Source organism: Lampetra planeri, chromosome 11, assembly GCF_965212315.1.
Source record: "Lampetra planeri chromosome 11, kcLamPlan1.2.h2, whole genome shotgun sequence".
Classification (NCBI taxonomy): domain Eukaryota; kingdom Metazoa; phylum Chordata; class Hyperoartia; order Petromyzontiformes; family Petromyzontidae; genus Lampetra; species Lampetra planeri.
The window spans coordinates 2,323,548-2,344,370 of NC_136117.1; the positions used below are offsets into that span (position 1 = coordinate 2,323,548).

The window sequence follows — 20,823 nt, forward strand, 5'->3', positions numbered from 1 at the left end:
GTGGCGTTACCGACAGATTTTATTGACGCAAAATAACCCCAAAAAAATCCTGTATTATGGATAATATCGGTCGCGAAAGCCCTACACTGCAGAGTACACAATTAAACGTGCGATTCATCACAGGTAAGCCCACACCGGCTATACAGGCGAGGTAGTAAATACCTTGCCACCGTGGCACCCTTAGAGAATAGTACATGTGGACTCACCTTGTATTAAATCCCAGTTCAAACTATCAGGCAGACCGAGAGAATAGTCCTGTGTGGACTAGCGTTGTTTTAAATCCCAGTTTAGAGTGTCAAGCAGCCCGGGGGAATAGTTTGTGTGGACTCACCTTGTAACATTTCCCTTGTTCAGAGCTAGACAGCTAGAATACTTTATTGTCAATTCACTTTGTAATATGTTTCTTTCTCAAAAGTATCAGGTAGATACCAAGATTAGTTTCAGTGTTATCTTCCCTGTGTACATTCGTTAAACAAAACCATTAACCCTGGCACTGGGCGAGGGTCCTCTAAAAAAAAATGTCCACAACCTTAGAAGTTAAATGGAGAACACCTCCGCAAAGACTTGGACAGTGCCGTGGTATAACAGTCATCACACTGGACCTGCTAATCCATAGATCCCTGGTTCAGTTTTCCCAATGCAGCAGTTGAAACTACTTTTAACATTTTTTTTTACTATTCATTTTACCACGTAAGGCCCAACGTGCCAAGCTCTATAGCTCTTTTTTTCAGAAGTGACCTGGCTATCACAAATGATAGCTCAATGAGCTGGCTTATCGTGTGGACATTTCTAGCATCCAAATACTCTAAATGCATGTTGATTCTAAATGTGGAGGGGAAAACCGGAGGACCCGGATAAAAATCCACGAGATCATGGGGGGAACATGCAAACTTTAAATAAACAGGCGTCAAGGTCAGGATCGAACCCATAGCCTCCTTTATACCAGGAGAGGTAGCTAACATCTTTCCATCGTGGCACCTTATACAACAAAGACAGTTGCAGGATTATTAAATCCCCTCACCTTTGTTCACACAGCAGTGGCAACTTTACTTTTATCGTTACATATGGCCACGTTTAAACTATGAAATGAAGGGGTCCACGACTGTAAAATGCAGTTATGGATGCGCTTTACGATCATCATCGGCGATTACTGCCTCGTGAAACTAGATGCGCGGAATGGTGGTGCAGAGGATTGTGCACTGCACTATGAATGTGACAAATTCAGCTGCATTCCCATCACGGCTAAGATCGGTAGAATTAGAACCAACCCTGGGCCTCCCCTTCATGAGCACAAACCGCCCAGCGTATGAACAAAAAACCTTCATGACTGTCATGACATGGGGAGACCTTCATCCAGCAGTGGATCATCCAAAAGTTGGACGTTAATATTTGTATAATTGTTAGTGTTATGTTTCGATTTTTTTAAACAGCGTCATCAACGTTGTAACAGGTATATAGCGTTCACACGTTTCTATAATTGAGCAAGGCAATAAAAGCTTTGGAAAAGAGACAGTGGGAGACAATTCCAAGGTGCAGCAGCGTGGGCAAAAGAGCAAGGAACCAACAGCATTGTGACCTGCAAGTGTGGTGGTGGGGTCCACGACACAGGTGAAAGAATCACATTTATTTATAAACCGGGTAGTCACTCTCGCTTGGGAGACTATCGCGGCCTCCCGAGTGCTCGTGCGGTGAAACTGAGCGAGGAGCGAGTGAGTGAACGGGCGCATGGCATCGGTTGCACACCTGCTCTCCAGGTCCCTCATGGCGGGAGATGTGTAGCTGGCCGTCACCATGTTCACCGAGTGCTCGATGCAGTGCGTAGCCACCATGGGGTGCATGGTGTATGGTAGGAGGCTGTGGCGACAAACAAAACAAGGTCCCCCACGCGATTGCAAGAGCGGTCGGAGCCAACGGCCATTGAAGCTTCATATTTACTCATGACTCGTGAAATAATAATAATAAAGGTGACGAAAAAAGAACAGTCTTTACCCTTTCAGGCAAGAATAACAAACAGACACTTATCACAAGGCATCAAGTCTGCATTAACCACACATTAGAAAGCCACTGGAGCTATGCACTTTAAAATCTTCATTGAAAACTCATTTCTTTAAAAGTGCTTTTTCTGTTTAGTTTGTTGTCCTTCACCCGCACCTCTGCTAAGCACGGAAGTTCAACATACGCACAAACATGCTTGGGGTAAAACTGGATACTGGCAACAAAAAGGTCCCATAAATAATCAGAATGCAGCCACTGCAGCACAAAAAGTGCACAATGCTCCACGGACACATTAAAAAAGAAACGTACGCAGCACAGCACACCACAGCAGTTCACCAACACAGTGGGTGCCGCAGGCTGCAGCATGGATACCGTGCAGGAGAAATCTAGAATGCATGCGGGGAATGTCAGCTCCATGTTGTGGTGATGAAACACACGGATACACAACGTGAAACACCTTACTAACACGACATTCGCGGATACACAAGATGAAGCAAATGCCTTACACCACACACTCATCACAACATTTACAAACAACAGCACTTTGATTGGCATTGTGGCCTTGGTAACCTGGAGGGGGGTCGTGCGGGGGACAAGTGGTCCAGATGGGATATGGGGTCAGAGAAATGACGGCACCTGATGATGAGGTGATGGTCTTTGATGAGACTAGAGAGCTTCTCCTGCTCCTTGCCGACGTCGATGGTTACCGGCGTGGTGTTTTGGTAGCGCTCGGAGATCTCCCTCACCTGCCACGCGGGGCTGGACGCTGTGCACGCAGGGACACACGCACGCACGGGCACACAGCTCAGCATTAGACTACGCGGCGCTGAACACAAAGCCGCAAAGCATTTTGCATTGTAAGCCACACTTGTGGAATATAATAATACTAATTATCATTTATTTGTATGCGAGCCACGTCTTAACACCAAAATGGGACGAGAAATTCACAGAGACGCAACATGAATACGATCCAGGGTACCCCAGGTAAACACAACACAAACCAGAAAAAACACCACACAGACACAACACGAACCAGCGAGAACACCATAGAGACACAACATAAATATGATCCATGGTCCCCAGGTAAACACAACATGCACTAGGCTGGGCGATAGTAAACACGAGAGGCCCCCAACATGAGAGAGAGACCAGGGATTGACCACACAGGTGTCCAGATCGACAATCTTGGAGGACCCCTCAGATCCCCACTCCAGCCCAGGATCCCCTCTCCGGAAGCAGCAATAACATTAACCCTCTTCTTGGTTCTTTCGGTAAAGTCACGTAGAAGGGAAGTAATAAAATAATAAAAATAAAACATAATAAAATAAAATAATTCTCACGACGTTTCGGCTACAACGCAAGCAGCCGTCTTCAGGTGAAGAATGAGACACTACCAAGCTAGGAGCTTATATATAAGCTGGGTTACAACTCAGTGGGCTCACATGACATTGACTTCTCCAAGACAGAGGTTCTCTGCAAGCCATCTGGCTATCATGAGAGATTCGTTCATGAGGCGATCCCCATATACAAACACAGAGACAATTTTAACCGAGAAGATGGATTCTGGCTTAGCAATCATTGGAAGGACGTAATAAACCATTTCGGATCTTAACTGATTGTGTTCACGTTTATGGTGACTTTCCACTCACTGGCATTGCATTCTCCGCAGGGAATGGATTCTTTGCTCCGCTGCAAGTTTTCCCCCCACGACTCACCCATTGACATGACGGTCAATGGTACAGCGTATAATAACAAATAGTATAACATTTATATGCTTAATACAATTGTAATAGAGTTCACGACTCTTGGACGCCGGAGTTGGAGGCACACGGGTTTTATTCACACAGCACGGTTCTGGCATACAACACTAGAGGGGGTGTCAGCCCCCTCACCCGGCTAGCTGGGGATACACGCGCTAGCTACTTCCTAGCCTGCCTCCTAGTCCTCCTCTAACGGGCTAGGGGAGGCTATCTGGCCCGACACTGGTAAGTCGGGCCCGGTACCCTGAGTCCCAGACCAGCGCTGACAAGAGCACCGGCTCTGGATCTCGGGACCACGCCGCTGGCTCGGTCCTGTTCGGCCCTGATAAGGACGGCGAACCAGGGGAGTCCAGGGCTCTAGCTAAGACGTCTTCAGTCTTCACTGGTTAGCTTAACAAGAACCCCGAGCCCTCCGATACATCCCCTTTTATACCCAACCCCCCGCTGAGGAGTGGGTGGGGCCCCCCCCGGGGTGCCTGGCGCGGACGTCGTAGAGAGCACCTCCCCGTGCACTCACGTAGCCCCGCCCACTGTGTTTGTTTGCCATAAGCTGCCATGCATAACGGGCTCTCTCTCTCTAACACCCCTACACAATGTACAAAGTAATATATAGTATCGTAATTGTATAGTAAACATTTAGCAGTGTGATACACATTAGGGTGAGTAGAATAATACATAGTGTTATATTAAAATGTATAAGGTGGTTTATAGCAATACAGTATATAATTTAATGTTGGGTTTATCTATGGCAGTATATAGTACGGTGTATGCTCGTGTGATGTAAGAGAATAAAGTTTAGATGGAAGCATATTATATAATTTTTACGACGTAGAATTGTAATGTATTACTTGCTGTTAGTAACTCAGCTTATTGTAGAGTATAGTAAGTATACTGATGGTGCTATGCAGTTTATACTTTAGATTTTTATGTAGTTTATACTTTAGTTTTCTACGTGGTTGTTTAGTAACTGCAGCTACATACTATTAACATTCCTTTCCTTTGTTAATGCTACTCCCTGCACCCCCCCTTGGTGCTGTTGATCCTGCATAATGCATGGGCATAATGACTATGAAACCCCCCCACCCACCTCCTACGCATTTCCCATGAATATGCTAAATTCCTCTTCATATGCACATTCCTTTTGTTAAGGCGCTCTTCCACCTCCAACCCAGCTTATATATAAGCTCCTAGCTTGGTAGTGTCTCATTCTTCACCTGAAGACGGCTGCTTGCGTTGTAGCCGAAACGTCGTGAGAATTATTTTATTTTATTATGTTTTATTTTTATTATTTTATTACTTCCCTTCTACGTGACTTTACCGAAAGAACCAAGAAGATGAATCCCTGCAGTCACGAAAGCTTTAAATCGAAACATTAACCCTAACAGTAATATACTCGTTTCACCCTTTCTGTGAAACATAAAAGTGACACGTAATGATTTAGTATGTTATGCGATTGAAGTAAGCGCCCTAAACTGGGCAGCAAACGTGGGTGGTGCCACAAGGACGTTTGGTGGTGCAGGGGCCACCCAGCCCAGCGGCCCCCTAGTGCCGGTCCTGTCCCTCATACTTACCAAGCACAGAGTGACGTGGAAGGCAATGTTCTATTCGTATGTATGGATGTATGTATGTTGAACTTATTTCACACCGTACGTAGACAACCGTACTAATCGGGGGTGCAAGTGAAGGACAACAATTCCCATTGAGTGTGGGAATTGTAACATGGCGAGCGTGCGGCGAGGTTTATGAGCGTGGCAGCGAGCACGGAGGGTGGAGATAGAGTTGGTACCGATAGTGACGGCGATGTCTGGGTCTCGGGTCAGGTAATCGATGACGGGGCCAGACACGTAGCCTGAGCCCAGCACCAGCACGCGCTTGCTAGCAGCCACGCTCAGGATGCGCGCCCTCGCTCTACATGCGCACATGATACAGCAAGACACACACGCACAACAAAGGTCTCTCTCGAATCGTACAGGTTGTTGGGGCAAGCGCTGTTTGTGAGCACCTATTAAGGCAGGAATGGCACACGAAGGGGAGGGACGCAAGCGCCAAGCCCGGCCTACTTTGTCTCCCCAATGTTGATGTTTACAGACCGCATCAGGTACAGTACTCATTGAAGCCTGAATCGCCTTAAGGGAGGTCCAGATATTTGTTACAGGTGTTGTTCGCGAGTGGGAATAGACTCAGGTCACCCGGTTCGTAGTGCGGTGCGCTAACCACAGCACTACTCCCCACACACGCATGTACAAGATTCTCGCAACAAGGAATTACTTGTGCACGAACGCACACACATCATGCACACGTGAGCAAGCCTAAGGTCATATGAACACAAGTATCCACTAACAGTATTACTCCCATAAAGGTAAACAAGTCAAGTTGTTGCCATACCCAAAGCGAGCAATGGGCCGTGCTCATGTCAGTTGGCAGTTCGACCCACTGGTGTAAATCTGACATTTTAATGCAGGAACTCGTTCATCCACATGAAATCAGTGTTTACTTTACACCAGGGGTCTCAAACTCGCGGCCCGCGGGCCCCCACCTTAATATGAAAGTTTAATGTTAGTGCGGCCCGCGAGTTTTATATTGTAGCAACCCCGCTGTTAGCTGCTGTGTGGGACAATGTTATGATGTTCTGGTTTCCTACTGTGTGCCTGTCCAGTGAATGCGGCATGCATTTGAGTGATATGGGGGGCGGGGTCGTGTGTGTGTGTACGTGTGAGAGTGAGAGAGCCGGGAGAGAAAAGAGTGGCTTTGGATGTGCGGAGAGCAGGAGGGTGAAATTCATAGTTTTCCGCCCTCTTTCGCGCAGGTCATGATGTATCCTGTGCTTCATTTGTAAATCACAAGGTGCCGGAACGCTAAGTACATATGACAGTGCAGGTACGACGAGCACAGGTCCCGGAACACACGTAAAACGACGCTTAAAACAGCACACACATGCCACTTACATTGCAGTGGGACTTATTTAGGCTATACTGCAGTGACGGTATCAGTCTGTGTCAGTGATTAATAAAGTGGCATCTTGAGCAAAGGCGACTTCTGTGTCCAGCGGAGAAAACGAACGGAACACACACACACACAATTTGTTAAATTGAAGGCAAATTCAAGGGACACCACGGCTCCTTTACGCACACGCTGCGCTGTGAGGTTTTGGGAGCTTCTTTACGCAGACGGATTATTCTAAACCGCAGCAGTTTATAACACGTCATTGAGCTAATATCTACATTTTACAGTCTGGGCTGTTTTACATTATTATTTACACGTCATTGAGCTAATATCTACATTTTACAGTCTGGGCTGTTTTACATTATTATTTACACCTGAAATGTGTGGATGAATTTTTATGATTTAAATTCCCTCATCCTCTGGTGGTGACATTTACGCACCGAGCCACAGACTGTACATGACGATGTGCATAATTATTTTGGTTCATCTTAGAAGTCTGCATTTGCTATTATTTTATGAAATTGTGATGCTGTTGTTAAGAAAGCTATATATATAACTTATTAGATTATCTTGTTATTGCGTGGCCACAAATTAGTAATTCATCCACCGATGTCAACAGGGGCTCCGTAATTTTCTAGTGATTACATTATATTGTTATATTTTATTTTAATAATTTCTTTAAAAACTTTTTTTAATATTCATATTTTTTTCGATACGAGAGGTACCGGATCTGCTCAAATAAGTCCCGGAACGCAGGCAAGCCAACACGCCGGCACAAAGTAAGCACAAAAATGTATAGAAAAATGTGATGATGTGACTGAAGGCAGCGAAAGCCCCGACAGTGGCCAGCAGCATTTGAACCCCGTGGTCACACAATGACGCTGCCTCATATAGTCCTCTCCTCTCCCTCTTTCGGTTCTCCACTGTGCGCGCACCGGAGCGCGTCAAAGCGCAGATCCACAGCTCATCCCGGCTCAGATCCCCGTGCTTTGAACAGAGAAGCGTGTATAGTAGCAGCCGCTACAGCTGTGTCTGCCTGTGACTGGGGTGTGGGGACGAAATCTGATGGGAACGCATTACCCCCCCCCCCCCCATAATCTACGCACCTGTTGTTACCGGAAAAAGCGGAATTGAAGTGCATTTGCGGAAATTACGTCTCCGTGCGTCGCTGGTTGGCTAAACACTTGACTGAAACTTTGTGAGCGACAGCAAGTGGAATGAATATATATCTTGTCACACAACCCCAATCATGTCTTTTTCAAAGCCTGCAGTGAAGAGAAAGGTTGGTGACGAGCACAGACAATTTCAGGAAAAGTGGGAGATGCAATATTTCTTTGTTGAGCACATGAGCACCCCGACGTGTCTTATTTGTACAGAAAAAGTTGCGGTGCACAAGGAATACAACCTCAAACGTCATTACTCAACTAGAAATGCTGAGGAGTATGCAAAATACCAGGGAGTTGAGAGAGCCAACCGGGTTGCCAATCTTAAAACATGTCTACTGAGGCAACAAAATGTCTTCAAGAAAGCAACCAAAGAGAATAATGCAGCAGTCGAAGTAAGCTACGTAGTTAGTGAGATGATTGCTAAGGCAGGAAAGCCATTCACAGAAGGCGAGTTTATCAAAAAGTGCATCTTACACGCTGCAAGTATAGTCTGTCCGGAAAAGAAAGGTCAGTTTAGCAACATCAGCCTTTCTGCTAACACCGGGGCAGAGCGCATTTCTGACCTGTCAAGTGACATTTATGATCAACTGCGTGAGAAAGCCAAATTTTTCAATGCATACTCAGTCGCTCTTGACGAGAGTTCAGACATCACTGACACTGCCCAGCTCACAATATATGTCCGTGGTGTTGATGACAATTTTGAAGTGATGGAGGAGTTGCTCACAGTAATTCCAATGCATGGCCACACCACCGCTCAGGAGATATTTTGCCAGCTGTGTGATGCCATTGTGAATGCCGGTTTGCCATGGAAGAAGTTTGTTGGAATAACAACCGACGGAGCGCCATCAATGACAGGGAGGAAAAATGGACTGGTGGCACTTGTTCAAAGAAAACTAGAAGAGGAGGGTGTGGAGAAGGCCATTGCTCTGCACTGCATCATCCATCAGCAAGCCCTTTGCAGCAAATGCCTGAAGTTTGACAATGTGATGTCTGTTGTTGTGAAATGCATCAACCAAATCAGATCCAGGGGCTTAAAGCACCGGATTTTCCGTACTTTTTTAGAGGAAATTGAGTCAGAATATGAGGATGTGCTCTACTTCACCGAGGTACGTTGGCTCAGCAGGGGAAACGTCTTGAAGAGATTTTTTGAGTTGAAAACAGAAGTGAAAGCCTTCATGGAGAAGGATGGGGTGGCTGTTCCTGTGCTAAGTGATCCCAAATGGCTCATGGACTTAGCTTTTCTTGTTGACATCACGCATGAGCTGAATGTACTGAACAAGAAGTTACAAGGCCAGGGGCAGCTCGTCAGTGCTGCCTATGACAACGTGAGAGCATTCTCCACAAAACTTGTGTTATGGAAAGCCCAGCTCTCTCAGACAAACCTTTGCCATTTCCCAGCATGCAAGGCCCTCCTGAATGCAGGCACACCATTCAGTGGTGAGAAGTATGTTGATGCCATTTTGAGGCTACAGGAGGAATTTGATCACAGATTTGCAGACTTCAAGACGCACAGAGCCACTTTTAAAATTTTTGCGGATCCCTTCTCCTTTGATGTGCAAGATGCCCCTCCTGTGCTTCAAATGGAGCTCATTGACCTGCAGTGCAACTCTGACCTCAAAGCCAAGTTCAGGGAGGTGAGTGGAAAAGAAGACAAGCTTGGGCAATTTTTGCGAAAATTGAACCCCAGCTTCCCTGAGCTTTCCCGAATGTTCAAGCGGACCATGTGCCTTTTTGGGAGCACATTTTGTGTGAAAAGCTCTTCTCCACCTTGAACTTCAATAAGTCCAAGTACAGGTCCAGACTTACTGATGATCATCTTCAAGCCATACTGAGGGTCTCAACTGCTTCCTCCCTCAAGCCAAATGTGGCTCAGCTATGTGAGAGGAAGCGCTGCCAGGTCTCTGGCAGCAAGAAGTAGGCAAGAGAAGCCATGTTCAGAAGAACCGTTCATGTTCTTCAATATTCTATTCATGTTCAGAAGAACCCATTGAAGTTAAATAACTGTTAGTAATGACATTTGAGAAGTTTGGATTTTTTTAGCAAAGTTTTTTTTGTGGAATACCTGATGCGGCCCAGCCTCACCCAGATACTGCCTCCAGCGGCCCCCAGGTAATTTGAGTTTGAGACCCCTGCTTTACACAGTCACTGCTACAGGAAGTCATTGTAAAAATAATTAAGTGTGACGACCACCCAGCTGTGCATCTGCCTCTCTCCAGCTTTGCTTTGTCACGACTTCACCAACAGAACAGCAATGTGTGAAAATGTGACGCATCACTTAAATGAGGAAAACCAATTGGCACTTAATGGAGCCTGCTCTGTGTCAGAACAATCAACAGGAAAGTGCATTCTAGAAAGGAGGTGATAACCACGATAATGATGGTCTTATTTTTAAATAGTGCCAGCCATGCAAATCACATCTGAACATTCTGTGGAGTTTGCAACGCTGGCAGTTTCTGCACGGAGGGCACAGAAAACCACAGACAAGCAGGGAAATTTGCCAGAACCAGTTCCCACAATTTGGGCACCGATGTTGGGACGGATGGGTGGTGACCCAACGCTCACCTGCTGTCTCGTAGCTTCTCTATGTATTCAAATTTAGGTGTCAGCTTGTTGTTTGACGCAATGACAGCCTGGAAATGAGACAAAACAAGTTAGGCCAAAACGGCCTTGTAGCTCAAGTGTAATTATTCCACAATGATTCAAGGTTAAGCTGCGCGCTCTTTGTTTTAACCTGGAAGAGAAAGACAAGGTTCGTGGAGTGTTAATGGCAACATCCGGTAACCCATGTGTGCGTGTGACTAACGTCATGAAGCAGTCATTAGAGAGCCGCATGGGGCTCCGGAGCCGCAGGTTCCCAACCCCTCGGGCTAGGTAGAAGAGATTGGTTTTAAGGGAGGAACGGAAGCAGGTTGTGGTCCCATGCCCCCACGCCCCCCCTTTCCCCAAGTAGCTAAGGTCACAATACACAGAGAGATGACACGTCAATGCGCTGTTCAAATGGTATGTGTTTCATGTTGTATATCAGGGTGTGTTTTGTTGCCACAATGTGGTGCTAAAGTCCCCTGTGCACGGTGGCGAGATGTTAACCACCTTACCTGGTATACAGGTTGAGGGTTGGATCCCGACTCCAACGCATGTTTATTTGGAGTTTGCATGTTCTCCCTGTGGTCACGTGGATTTTTCTCCAGGTTCTCTGTTTTTTTCCTCCACATTTAAAAACGTGCGTTTAGAGTATCTGGCTGTTATAAATGTCCACGTGATGAGCCACTTCGTTGAGCTATAATTTGTGGCCAGGTCGCTCCTGAAAAATAGCTATGTAGCTCAGTGGGCCTTACCTGATAAAATAAGTTTACATTTTAAATCACTCCTGCACGGTATCCATGCTGCAGCCTGTGTGCCCCCAAGGAGGCGCGCCCCACAAATTGAGAACCGCTGGCTTCAATCAATGACAAATATTGGGGAGTTGTTTTTTTATTGAGGCAACGGGCCTTTTGGAAATGGAGACAACATAGTCTTCTCACTCATTCCGGCTCATCAGCATGTCATGGCATGAGAAGCTACTCACATCTCGCACTGCAGGAGAGAATTCCGTCTGTTTTTCCAGGGGCTTGTTAGCGTCCGAAGCCAGCTGTCGAAGACAAGAGAGGCACGGCACCAGGATCAGCGAGCACATAGTAGCAGCCTACCGCACTCACGCTCCACCTTGACAGCCAATACCTTTGTTTGTAAAAGACAGACCACTGGAAAAACCAGTGTGGTCTGTCTTTGTACAGTGTTTGTGATTCATCATGAGACACGTTTGTGTTTTCTGTTCTGATTTTTATGTTTGCACTGTTGGTGTATTTTATTTAGTTTTTTTGCCTTTTATCATTTTGGTGACCTGGGTCATTCTCGCAAATGAGACTCATGAATGGCCTCTTGATCTCTCACCTGTCTGCACACAATAAGCTTAAAACTTTCGCCACTAAATCAACATAATCGTCATCGTCTTCTTATTTGTAAAACGGTAATAAGAACAAATTACAACATATGCCCAATGAGATATCTCCATTAACAGGTTTAAGAATGTACATGTGCCATGAACCAGTAATGTAACTCACAAGAACATTAATTCCGATTGAAAACTCATTTCCTTAAAACTGCTTTTTGTATTTAGTTTGTTGTCCTTTCCCCGCACGTCCGATTAGCACGGTTGGCTGCGTAAGGTGCGAAAGAAGTTAAAATACATACATACGTGACATTACTGAAAGGCGGATTACTTTACTGTGAAACTAACTGATGCAAAAGTGTAACAGTAATGTGATTAGACAAAAAATATGAAACTCCCTTATATTAAATTATATATATTTTTCTAAACAAGCCCGGCTCTTTAACTAGTACCACTCATCTTGCTGGAATTTTGGCTGCTTTCCTAGCAGTTATTTCTTTTTCAGAAATCAGGAAGTAGCATTGAGGGTTGGCAAATTGCTCGGTGCCGCCTTGGAGAGCAGTATTTGGGGAAACACAGCTCCATTTCTGCCTCGGCGCATGGTCCAGGCCATATATTCACCCCGTGCAAAGAGCCCATTAATGCTCAAACTTTGCTTCTTGGGGTAAGAGGACAGGCGGCCGGGTACCCGCAGTAGATCCTGGCACAAGAACGCGGCCACCAGCCTGCGTACACCCTTCCGTTTCGCACAAAACAAGTTTAACCGAGCTTGCAAAGTCTGCTGCTATATAAACCACTTGAGTGTAAAATACACGGTGTTAAAATATAACGCATTCCACATATTTATTTGATGCTTCATTCCTCCTGGTCCTTGGGTAAATGCCAAGGGAGGAAATGCCTTTTGCTCAGAGCTGGCACAGCAAGCATTGCAGTTGGCTACCGCCCAGACTCCCAACGATATATACAGTTTAGAATGTATTCACACAACATAGCGTACACAGCTCTTTTCATTCCTGACCAAAAACGACTCTGCCCCTGAATGTGAACTTTTAACGTCTAGCTTTCTTTTCCTTTTTGATCAAAAAAAGAGAGCCTGAAATGTTTTAAATGTTTAACAAAGACATTCACAAAGTCACAAATTCCTGCGTGTTTACCTACTCATGCAATAATTACCGCAAGCAATATTTGAATGTTACTGTAAATGAATTTTACTATGAAAGGTTTTGTTTCAAGTAATTTGTCCGAGCCAACGTTTGTCACTACAAATACATTTGATCTAGTGTTATGTTTGTGCACCCTTTTTCTGAGTTCTTCTGTAAAGCGGGCGGTTTTTGCTTCGATTTCTATTTGCTTCCTTTGTTGTTGTACTTGGTTCTAACGTTACTGCTCTTGTCATGTTGGCGACTGAGGTCACCACTCTTGCAAATGAGTCTATAGATGCCTGTTTCATGAGCTGTCACCTGGGTTACACAAAATGTAACTTGAAACTTGAAAAACATTACCACCCCAGTCTGAGATATCATTTGGTGATTACGAATGGGAACATTGCCTAAAAAAATGTAGACACCCATATAATGTACGAATTGTATCTAATTACAATTTTTTATATCTATTCTTAATTGTGCTTCACATTTATGTTAAATGGCAATTTTAGAATTTTGTTTACGAGATGGAGCTTGCAGACTATCTGTTGTACTTATTTAACTGGAGGGCTCCTCTGAAAAAGACTTCTGGTTGCAATGAACGCTTGTCTGGTTATATATCTCAGTGTGTAGGTGTAGTGACTGGGAATGTCACTTTGTGGTGCCGGGCTTGCGAGGCCACGGCGGGATGTCTATTGTATACTGTTGTGTGTACACCCCGGACACGGGGTGTAGTACCAGCCCTAGTGGGGGCTTGGGTGAGCGCTGGTTAAGTGCGGTGGCACCACGCACAGCGTGCGGTGCGGGCTCCCGTTGAGCGACAGTGTCAGCCAGCTAGGGTTATGTTGGGGGCATGATACTCTGGCTGATCTGAGGATATGTGACTGGATGATACTGGAGGGGGGGCACCGGTGGAGGGGGCCAATGGGTGGTTACATGGTCCAAGAAGAACTCTCGAGAGCCCTCGGGCAAGGGCGAGAGAGATCGAGAAGGTGGGCGGGGCGAGAGGCAGAGCCAGCCCCAGCCTGGCCTGATATAAGGGGGGCCCTGAGAGGGGCTCTGGGTTCTTACTGTTGGAGAGGCAGGAGATCCACGTCAAGCTTGAAGAAGCCTCCAGCCCAGCGGTCCGGAACCCAGCTTGTGGTCCGGACCGGGATAGTGGAACCGTGTCTAGTTCTGCTGTAGCATGGTTAGTTGGGTGGTCACCACCCAAAAGTGTGTTGTGTTAATAGCCCTGGAGTATGTTGTGTTTATAGCCTGGAGTATGTTGTGCTATGAGTTTAATAAAACGTGCTGTTCCCAAGACACCGTCTGCGACTCAGTTGGACTCACTAGATATGTAGACAACGATATCAACATTGTTGTGAGGACCAGGAATGTAACCATTCGTCCATCCATCTATTAAAATTGATAATTGTTTGAAATTGATGCAAATTTTACGGTAACATTATATCTAGGCTAATGAATCAGACAAAACAATGAACATGATACAGAAAACATGAGCAACGATACAAAAGAGATGAGAATGGATCGATTGATGAATCAAATCATTACCTCACAAAGTGACAATTAAGAGGCATCAGTGCACACGTTACATGTCCACTGGTGCCTCTGCTTGTGAACGCCATACCAAGCAAATAGGTTCTTGGTGAGAGCTGCTGCAATGCTGTTATGTAAGGGTGGTATTGTACCTTGCCTGGGATGGAGCACCCAGCTCCTACCTCGCTGCACTCAGCAAATCAGCAGTCAAAGGTGACTGATGATCCAGCACTCACCAATTCACTTCAGCCACACTCTCACCGGTGATCAGTTACCACCTTATCACTCTTATGTAGCTACTACCATGGTTACCATTCCCGTGAACTTCACTAATCGATTCTTCCACCCATGTTGAGAACACACTCACTCACCTACACATTCACCTACACACTCACTCACCACACTGCACATCACAAAACTTCTCATTCTGCTTCTTCCCTCACACTGCTCCACTTTGGAATTCCCTCCTCCCGTCGTCTATTTTTCCAAGCTTTTATAACAATAACCTTGCTCAATTCAAGAAACGTGTTACACTCTTATCTGTTTACAACTTTGATCTGGCGGTTTGTTGCTGAACGCTTGACGTTTTTGGCCCTGTGCTCAGCACTTGTGTGAAAAAATAATAATAATTACCATCTGGAAAATGTACGGATATAGCCGGTCTCCGAAGTACTCCGTCGCCTCCACGGGCATCTGTGCAGGCAGCTGGTCGATGGAGCAGATGAGGATTCCATCCTCATTCACACTGCACCCAACACGCACAGCACAGCGTGATCTCACGTCGAGTCGTACCGTTCAGTACCCGGCACGCGCAGCACACGCAGTGTGATCTGATGTCAAGTCGTAACATTCAGCACTCAGTGGTGCATGGCTCGTGGGGCGCCAGCGGTGGTGTGGGCCAGCGGTGTCGCGTTCGCCGTTTGTTGCAGAGTTCGCGGTTCCAATGCGACAGACTGCCCCTGGTTTTTACTGCATCTTGTTAACCATAAGCAGTGCGCCCCGTCTGCTTAATGGTGTTAAAGATCCCGTGACGTCATTTATGAACGAAGAGGCCGTCCTTGTGCGACGTCATTGTGAAAATTTGCTAAATTGTAAAAATCATACAAAATGTACTCAATTTGGATAACACAAAGCAACATCTCCGCCTACTGTGAAAAGTATGGTCAAACAATCCGCATAAATGGCATCGTGTGGGGATGCCTTCATCTAGCAGTGGGCGAACAGACTATCAGCCTTTCTCTAACCTATATGGAAGTACGGATTTCAATTAAGCACTCACGGCGTTATTCCTCATCCGTGTGACTAATGAGCTCTGCTGTTATCATGGCACGCCTACGCTAAACATTCCACTCATGGCCACAGGCAACATATTATTTGTGGTGGAAATAATTTGTGCATGTAAGTTCTCAACCCAGCTGTGGATATTCTGCTAGGCGTAGAGAGATCATGACAGAAAATGTTGACTGTTTTTTTCCAGAGCAAGTCACATTAAACCACGCATCGTTAAAAGCCCTGAGGACAAATAATTAAGTTCCCAAGGAATGACATGCTCCACTTTTTTGCAGTCTGCTACAATACATATCATATAGAGCTAGGAACTTGATTTGTTGTTTGCATTAAATAATTTTAGCAATCACTCTTGCACCATTAAAGGCGAGTAACATTGAATATATTGGTTGGTGGGCAGTCAAGATTAATGCCCTCCTAGTGTAGCACTTGCTTGGACTGGTTTACACTTTGACTGCATTTTATCAGCAAGGTGTGGCCAGGATGGCCAATTCAACTGGAAACCACAATGCCATGGGCAGGAAAATATGTGAGGCCTGAAATCAATGCAAAGACCAAGAACTGAGGCCGTTATCTCTCAGGATTGTACGAAACTCCTTCCATGCCTGAGCGCTGGTTGCTGCCACCCATGTATGTTGAACTTCTTTCGCACCGTACGTAGCCAACCGTGTTAATCGGAGGTGCAGGGGAAGGACAACACACTAAACTCAAAAAGCAGTTATAAAAAAATGAGTTTTTAATCTAGATTTAAAAGCGCATAGCTCCCAGTGGCTTTCTAATATCAGAAGGAAGAGCTTTCCAGATGCCCGCAGAAGCGCATCCGAAAGCGCGCGATGCGGTGACCGTCTTTGTTCAATGGCTAGCCAAAACCCGCTGCAAGGATTACCGGAGTACGCGTGATGGTTCATGTTCCTTGACGAAACCAGCAAGGTATTGAATCCTAACTCGGGTGCCTTTTGTGTGTGAAGTCTGTATGTTGTTTCCCTGCCTTTGTATCATTTTCCTCCAGGTTCTCCGGTTTCCTCCCATAGCTAAAAAAAAAGTACACTGTAACTGGTGTTGGCCAAAAATCCCAATGCTGAAATATTACCTGCAAATTACTCAATTAGGACTACACACAGAAACATCGCATCCCTATAAGAAAAACTTGGCACGACCATCCTGAAGCAGAGTGTTGAGACTCGGTGAGGCTTTGCTGGAATTAAGCAAGCATGATAATAATAAAAAAAATAAGCACTGACCTGTTGTGGTGGAAATTTTGGTTAGCGTCGTACATGCAGAAGGGCGCGTCGATGGTGGTGCACTCGGTCATGAACTCAATGGAGCCGCCGGGGTCCGCTGAGATGTCACAGATGGCCAGGAACCTGCCGGCCGACAGGACACTCGGTCACTGCCTCATAGCACCCTCAGACAATGCCTTGGACAGAAATATCTAAATCAATAGCATACTATATCACTGCCCTCTCAGATGACAGGTCCAAAATTGTGCATTTTTAGTGTCACCTCCCCCATGCATGGATTTTCTCTGGTAAATCCACTGTCCTTGTACGTGCAAAAACACTAATAAAAATGCCAAAAATGGAAATGTAGGACTCGAGAACAATTGTTGAGGCTTCCTTACCTAAGTCATGGATGACTGTTGGTATAAACCATTCAGACTGTTACCTTTGCCCAAAGAATGAGGCAAAGAGAAACCCTCACTGTACCTCGTCACACAGAGAGCATCTCATCATTATAGGAACTAGTGCCAGGGAAGAAGTTCACAATTACTCCCAGCGTCACTACCCCACGCTCTGGTTGTGCGCCCCCCTTTAGGTTCCTTTGGTCTCACTCGCAGAGGCTATCTCCCACCTTCTGCAGAGGATTCTCAATATGGCGACATGGGCCCTGGCTTCTTTTTGGAGAGAGAAACGAACATTTATCACGGGCGTGATTATGACGCATGCATCGTAAGTGTAAATTATATACAGGTAGTCCCCGACTTATGATGGTCCGACTTACGATATTTCGATCTTACGATGGCGATATGACAAAATTGTAACATATTTTACATTTCGCGCGGCAGGCAAACGCAGCAGCGTATGAGGTACGACACTGTACGTTGGGACGCTGCCGGGATGTACTGTACGCATCTCCTGCCTTGTGTGATGCCTCACTCTCACCAGTGGTCGACGGAGTTAAGTTGTCTCGGTGTTCAATGCATGTTAAAAGTTTTTATAGCAGATAGGATTGTTTCTTGAAAAAACTTTCTATGAAATTGCAGTTCATATAGGTAGGCTAAGAATTTACCTTGTTTTTTACTTTAAAATTTACTGTGCAATACAGTATTGTAATTAATAAATACATACAGTGTTTAGTTTATACAGTACAGTACTGTAAATTGCTCTGTTTTGCTAAATTATCACCATTCTTTAAGACTCCTGGGTAGGCTAGGCCATTTTCGACTTACGATATTTTCGACTTACGATGGGGTCGTCGTAACACATCTCCATCGTAAGTCGGGGACTACCTGTATTTTAAATCGATGAATCGGCCACGTCTAGCTGCCAGGTTCTGTGGCGGTTGATCGCTGAGTTAGGGGCGAACAGACGTCGTGAATTGCAGGTCAACGCAAAACCTGACAGTAAAAACACCAGTGCCGTGGCTCCATCCATCCACCCCTGGGGTGCCTCGAAGTCACCGCGCCGCTCGGCACTCATGCTGCGTGCGGATGTGCTGCCGCGTCCGTGCCTGTGCGGGAGGTAGGGGCAGCCCTTGACAAAGGTGTCCGCCTCGGAGCCCTCTGCCAGGTGCATGGGGGTCATGAGGCGCTGGGCATCCTCCTTGCTGAGCAGCCGAGGGGTGTCCGGGTCCCAGTAGATCCCATTCACCAGGCACGTCGTGTACGGGGCAATCTGGGAAGGTCAACCCACAGTGGTGACATCGACAAGGACAACTCTTCCCCAGTGACGCTACAGCAACCACGACTCCCCTTCTCCCGCGGTGTCCTTTTGCACGCTCATCTTAATCCATCGATCCCAGTTCCCATCTGGTCATCCACCTCCTGAGCTCACTGAAAGTGCCTCTCTTTTTTCCGTGCCTGTTGTTGCAAACTGCTTCACCAAAGCTCCGAGCGCCCTCGCCTTGTGAGGTGTTCTCCCCACCATCTTGGCCCCGAATTGCCAAGGTAATAATAATCGTGATAACAATAAACTTTGTCAATCCACTGTTGGATCAAGGCCTGTTGGTCTCTGTGGTTTGGTGGAGAGGAAACCCAGGACCAGTTCAGGTATCAAGCGCCATTTGTTAGCTGTGGCTGGGAATGAAACTCGGGTAGCCGTGCTCATGGTGTGATCCACCACTACCTCTGCCAAGATAGTTCCTTGAAAACTCGAGTGAAACACAAGAAGAGCTCCTTACCCTCAGACTCAATGCGAAAGCAACCCTAACCCCAGCAAGGGTGCCACCCGGTAGCGAGATATTTACTACCTCGCCTTGTATACACAGGATGTCGTGGGTTCGATCCCAACCCTGATGCCTGTATATTTGGAGTTTTCATGTTCTCCCCATGGTCGCATTAATTTTCCTCCGGGTCCTCTGTTTTTTCCCTCCACATTTAGAATCATCATGCGTTTAGAGTATCTGGCTGCTATAAATTTCCACATGATAAGCCACTACATTGAGCTATCATTTGTGGCCAGGTTGCAGGTCTTCACATGTCCAAGTCTTGGTGGAGGCGTTCTCATGTAAAGTCTAGGTTGTGGGCATTTTTTAACTAAACTATTTTTTTTATTTTACCAGGCAATGCTCACTGAGCCTGTATATTTGGAGTTTTCATGTTCTCCCCATGGTCGCATGAATTTTCCTCCGGGTCCTCTGTTTTTTCCCTCCACATTTAGAATCATCATGCGTTTAGAGTATCTGGCTGCTATAAATTTCCACATGATAAGCCACTACATTGAGCTATCATTTGTGGCCAGGTTGCAGGTCTTCACATGTCCAAGTCTTGGTGGAGGCATTCTCATGTAAAGGTTGTGGGCATTTTTGAACTCAACTATTTTTTTTATTTTACCAGGCAATGCTGACTGAGCTATATAGCTCTTTTTCGGAAGCGACCTGGCCACAAATGATAGCCCAACGAAGTGGTTTATCACGTGGAAATATATAGCAGCCAAATACTCTAATACGCATTTTTATAAATATGGATGGAAAAACCGGAAGACCTGAAGAAATAGTCACGTGACCATGGGGAGAACATGCAAACTCCAAATATACAGCAGGCATCAGGGTCGGGATCAAACCGACGACCTCCCGAGGTAGTTAACATCTCGCCACTGCGGTGCCCATACCTGCTGGTTGAAGCGGGAGGTGTAGCGCTTTGGGTAGATGTCGTACTCCTGGGCATCGTAGATGTCGTCCGTCTTGCGCACCAGGTGGTGGTGTCGGCTCAGCACTGTTCCATACACCTTGCGTGAATCTGCCACGTGCACAAACGAGCAGAAATTGGCCACATGTAGAAGTTCCTTGTTGAAACAACGTGGACATCACTTACTGCACTGCGTCAGCGATACCTATATTTTGAAATGCTGTAAAATGCATTTTTTTTCCCAACCGAGGCCAAATGTGTGGACCCTTCAGTGAGCAGCATCATCTGCTAACAGCAATCCATTTGCAAATGCAATTCCAATTGGGTACACTGCGCAACAGGTGCTGCACAACCTGGAGCAGCGGGATAGCACAGCGACACCGGGCTGATGACCTCTGATGAGGGTAAAATCCATGACTTTGCAATGTTGCATCGCTGCCATGAAATCTGTAAAGGCCGTTCTTTGATTCATTAACGGCGGCCAGTTAGAGCAGGCCACTCTGCACGTACAACATCGGTAACAGTCGCAGGGCAGCATGGGATTCCCACAATTCCGAGTGGCCATCACACCTCTCATTCCAGCATGCAAACCTCATCCCGATTTCTTGTTTTATACACCATAAGGCTTGGTTAGACGTTGAGGCTTTAGTAAAGCACTAATGTATTATATAATGCACATTAAAGCCACCGTGATATAATTTGCATTAGAATGTCAACG

The 20,823-nt window shown here is 46.0% G+C and overlaps 1 protein-coding gene across 5 annotated transcripts in view; it reads right to left on the reverse strand.

Moving 5' to 3' along the window:
- AASS (aminoadipate-semialdehyde synthase) overlaps window positions 1-20,823 on the reverse strand; it is a 50,494-nt gene that overhangs the window by 13,689 nt on the left and 15,982 nt on the right. For all 5 annotated transcript variants that reach the window (XM_078598613.1, XM_078598611.1, XM_078598612.1 and 2 more), the window contains 9 exons: window positions 20,089-20,216; window positions 18,491-18,654; window positions 17,002-17,124; window positions 15,107-15,218; window positions 11,430-11,492; window positions 10,427-10,494; window positions 5,542-5,663; window positions 2,632-2,761; window positions 1,744-1,854 (listed from right to left, as the gene is read on the reverse strand). In XM_078598613.1, the coding sequence (XP_078454739.1) occupies window positions 1,744-1,854; window positions 2,632-2,761; window positions 5,542-5,663; window positions 10,427-10,494; window positions 11,430-11,492; window positions 15,107-15,218; window positions 17,002-17,124; window positions 18,491-18,654; window positions 20,089-20,216 (1,021 nt within the window). The remainder of the gene's footprint in view (window positions 1-1,743; window positions 1,855-2,631; window positions 2,762-5,541; window positions 5,664-10,426; window positions 10,495-11,429; window positions 11,493-15,106; window positions 15,219-17,001; window positions 17,125-18,490; window positions 18,655-20,088; window positions 20,217-20,823) is intronic.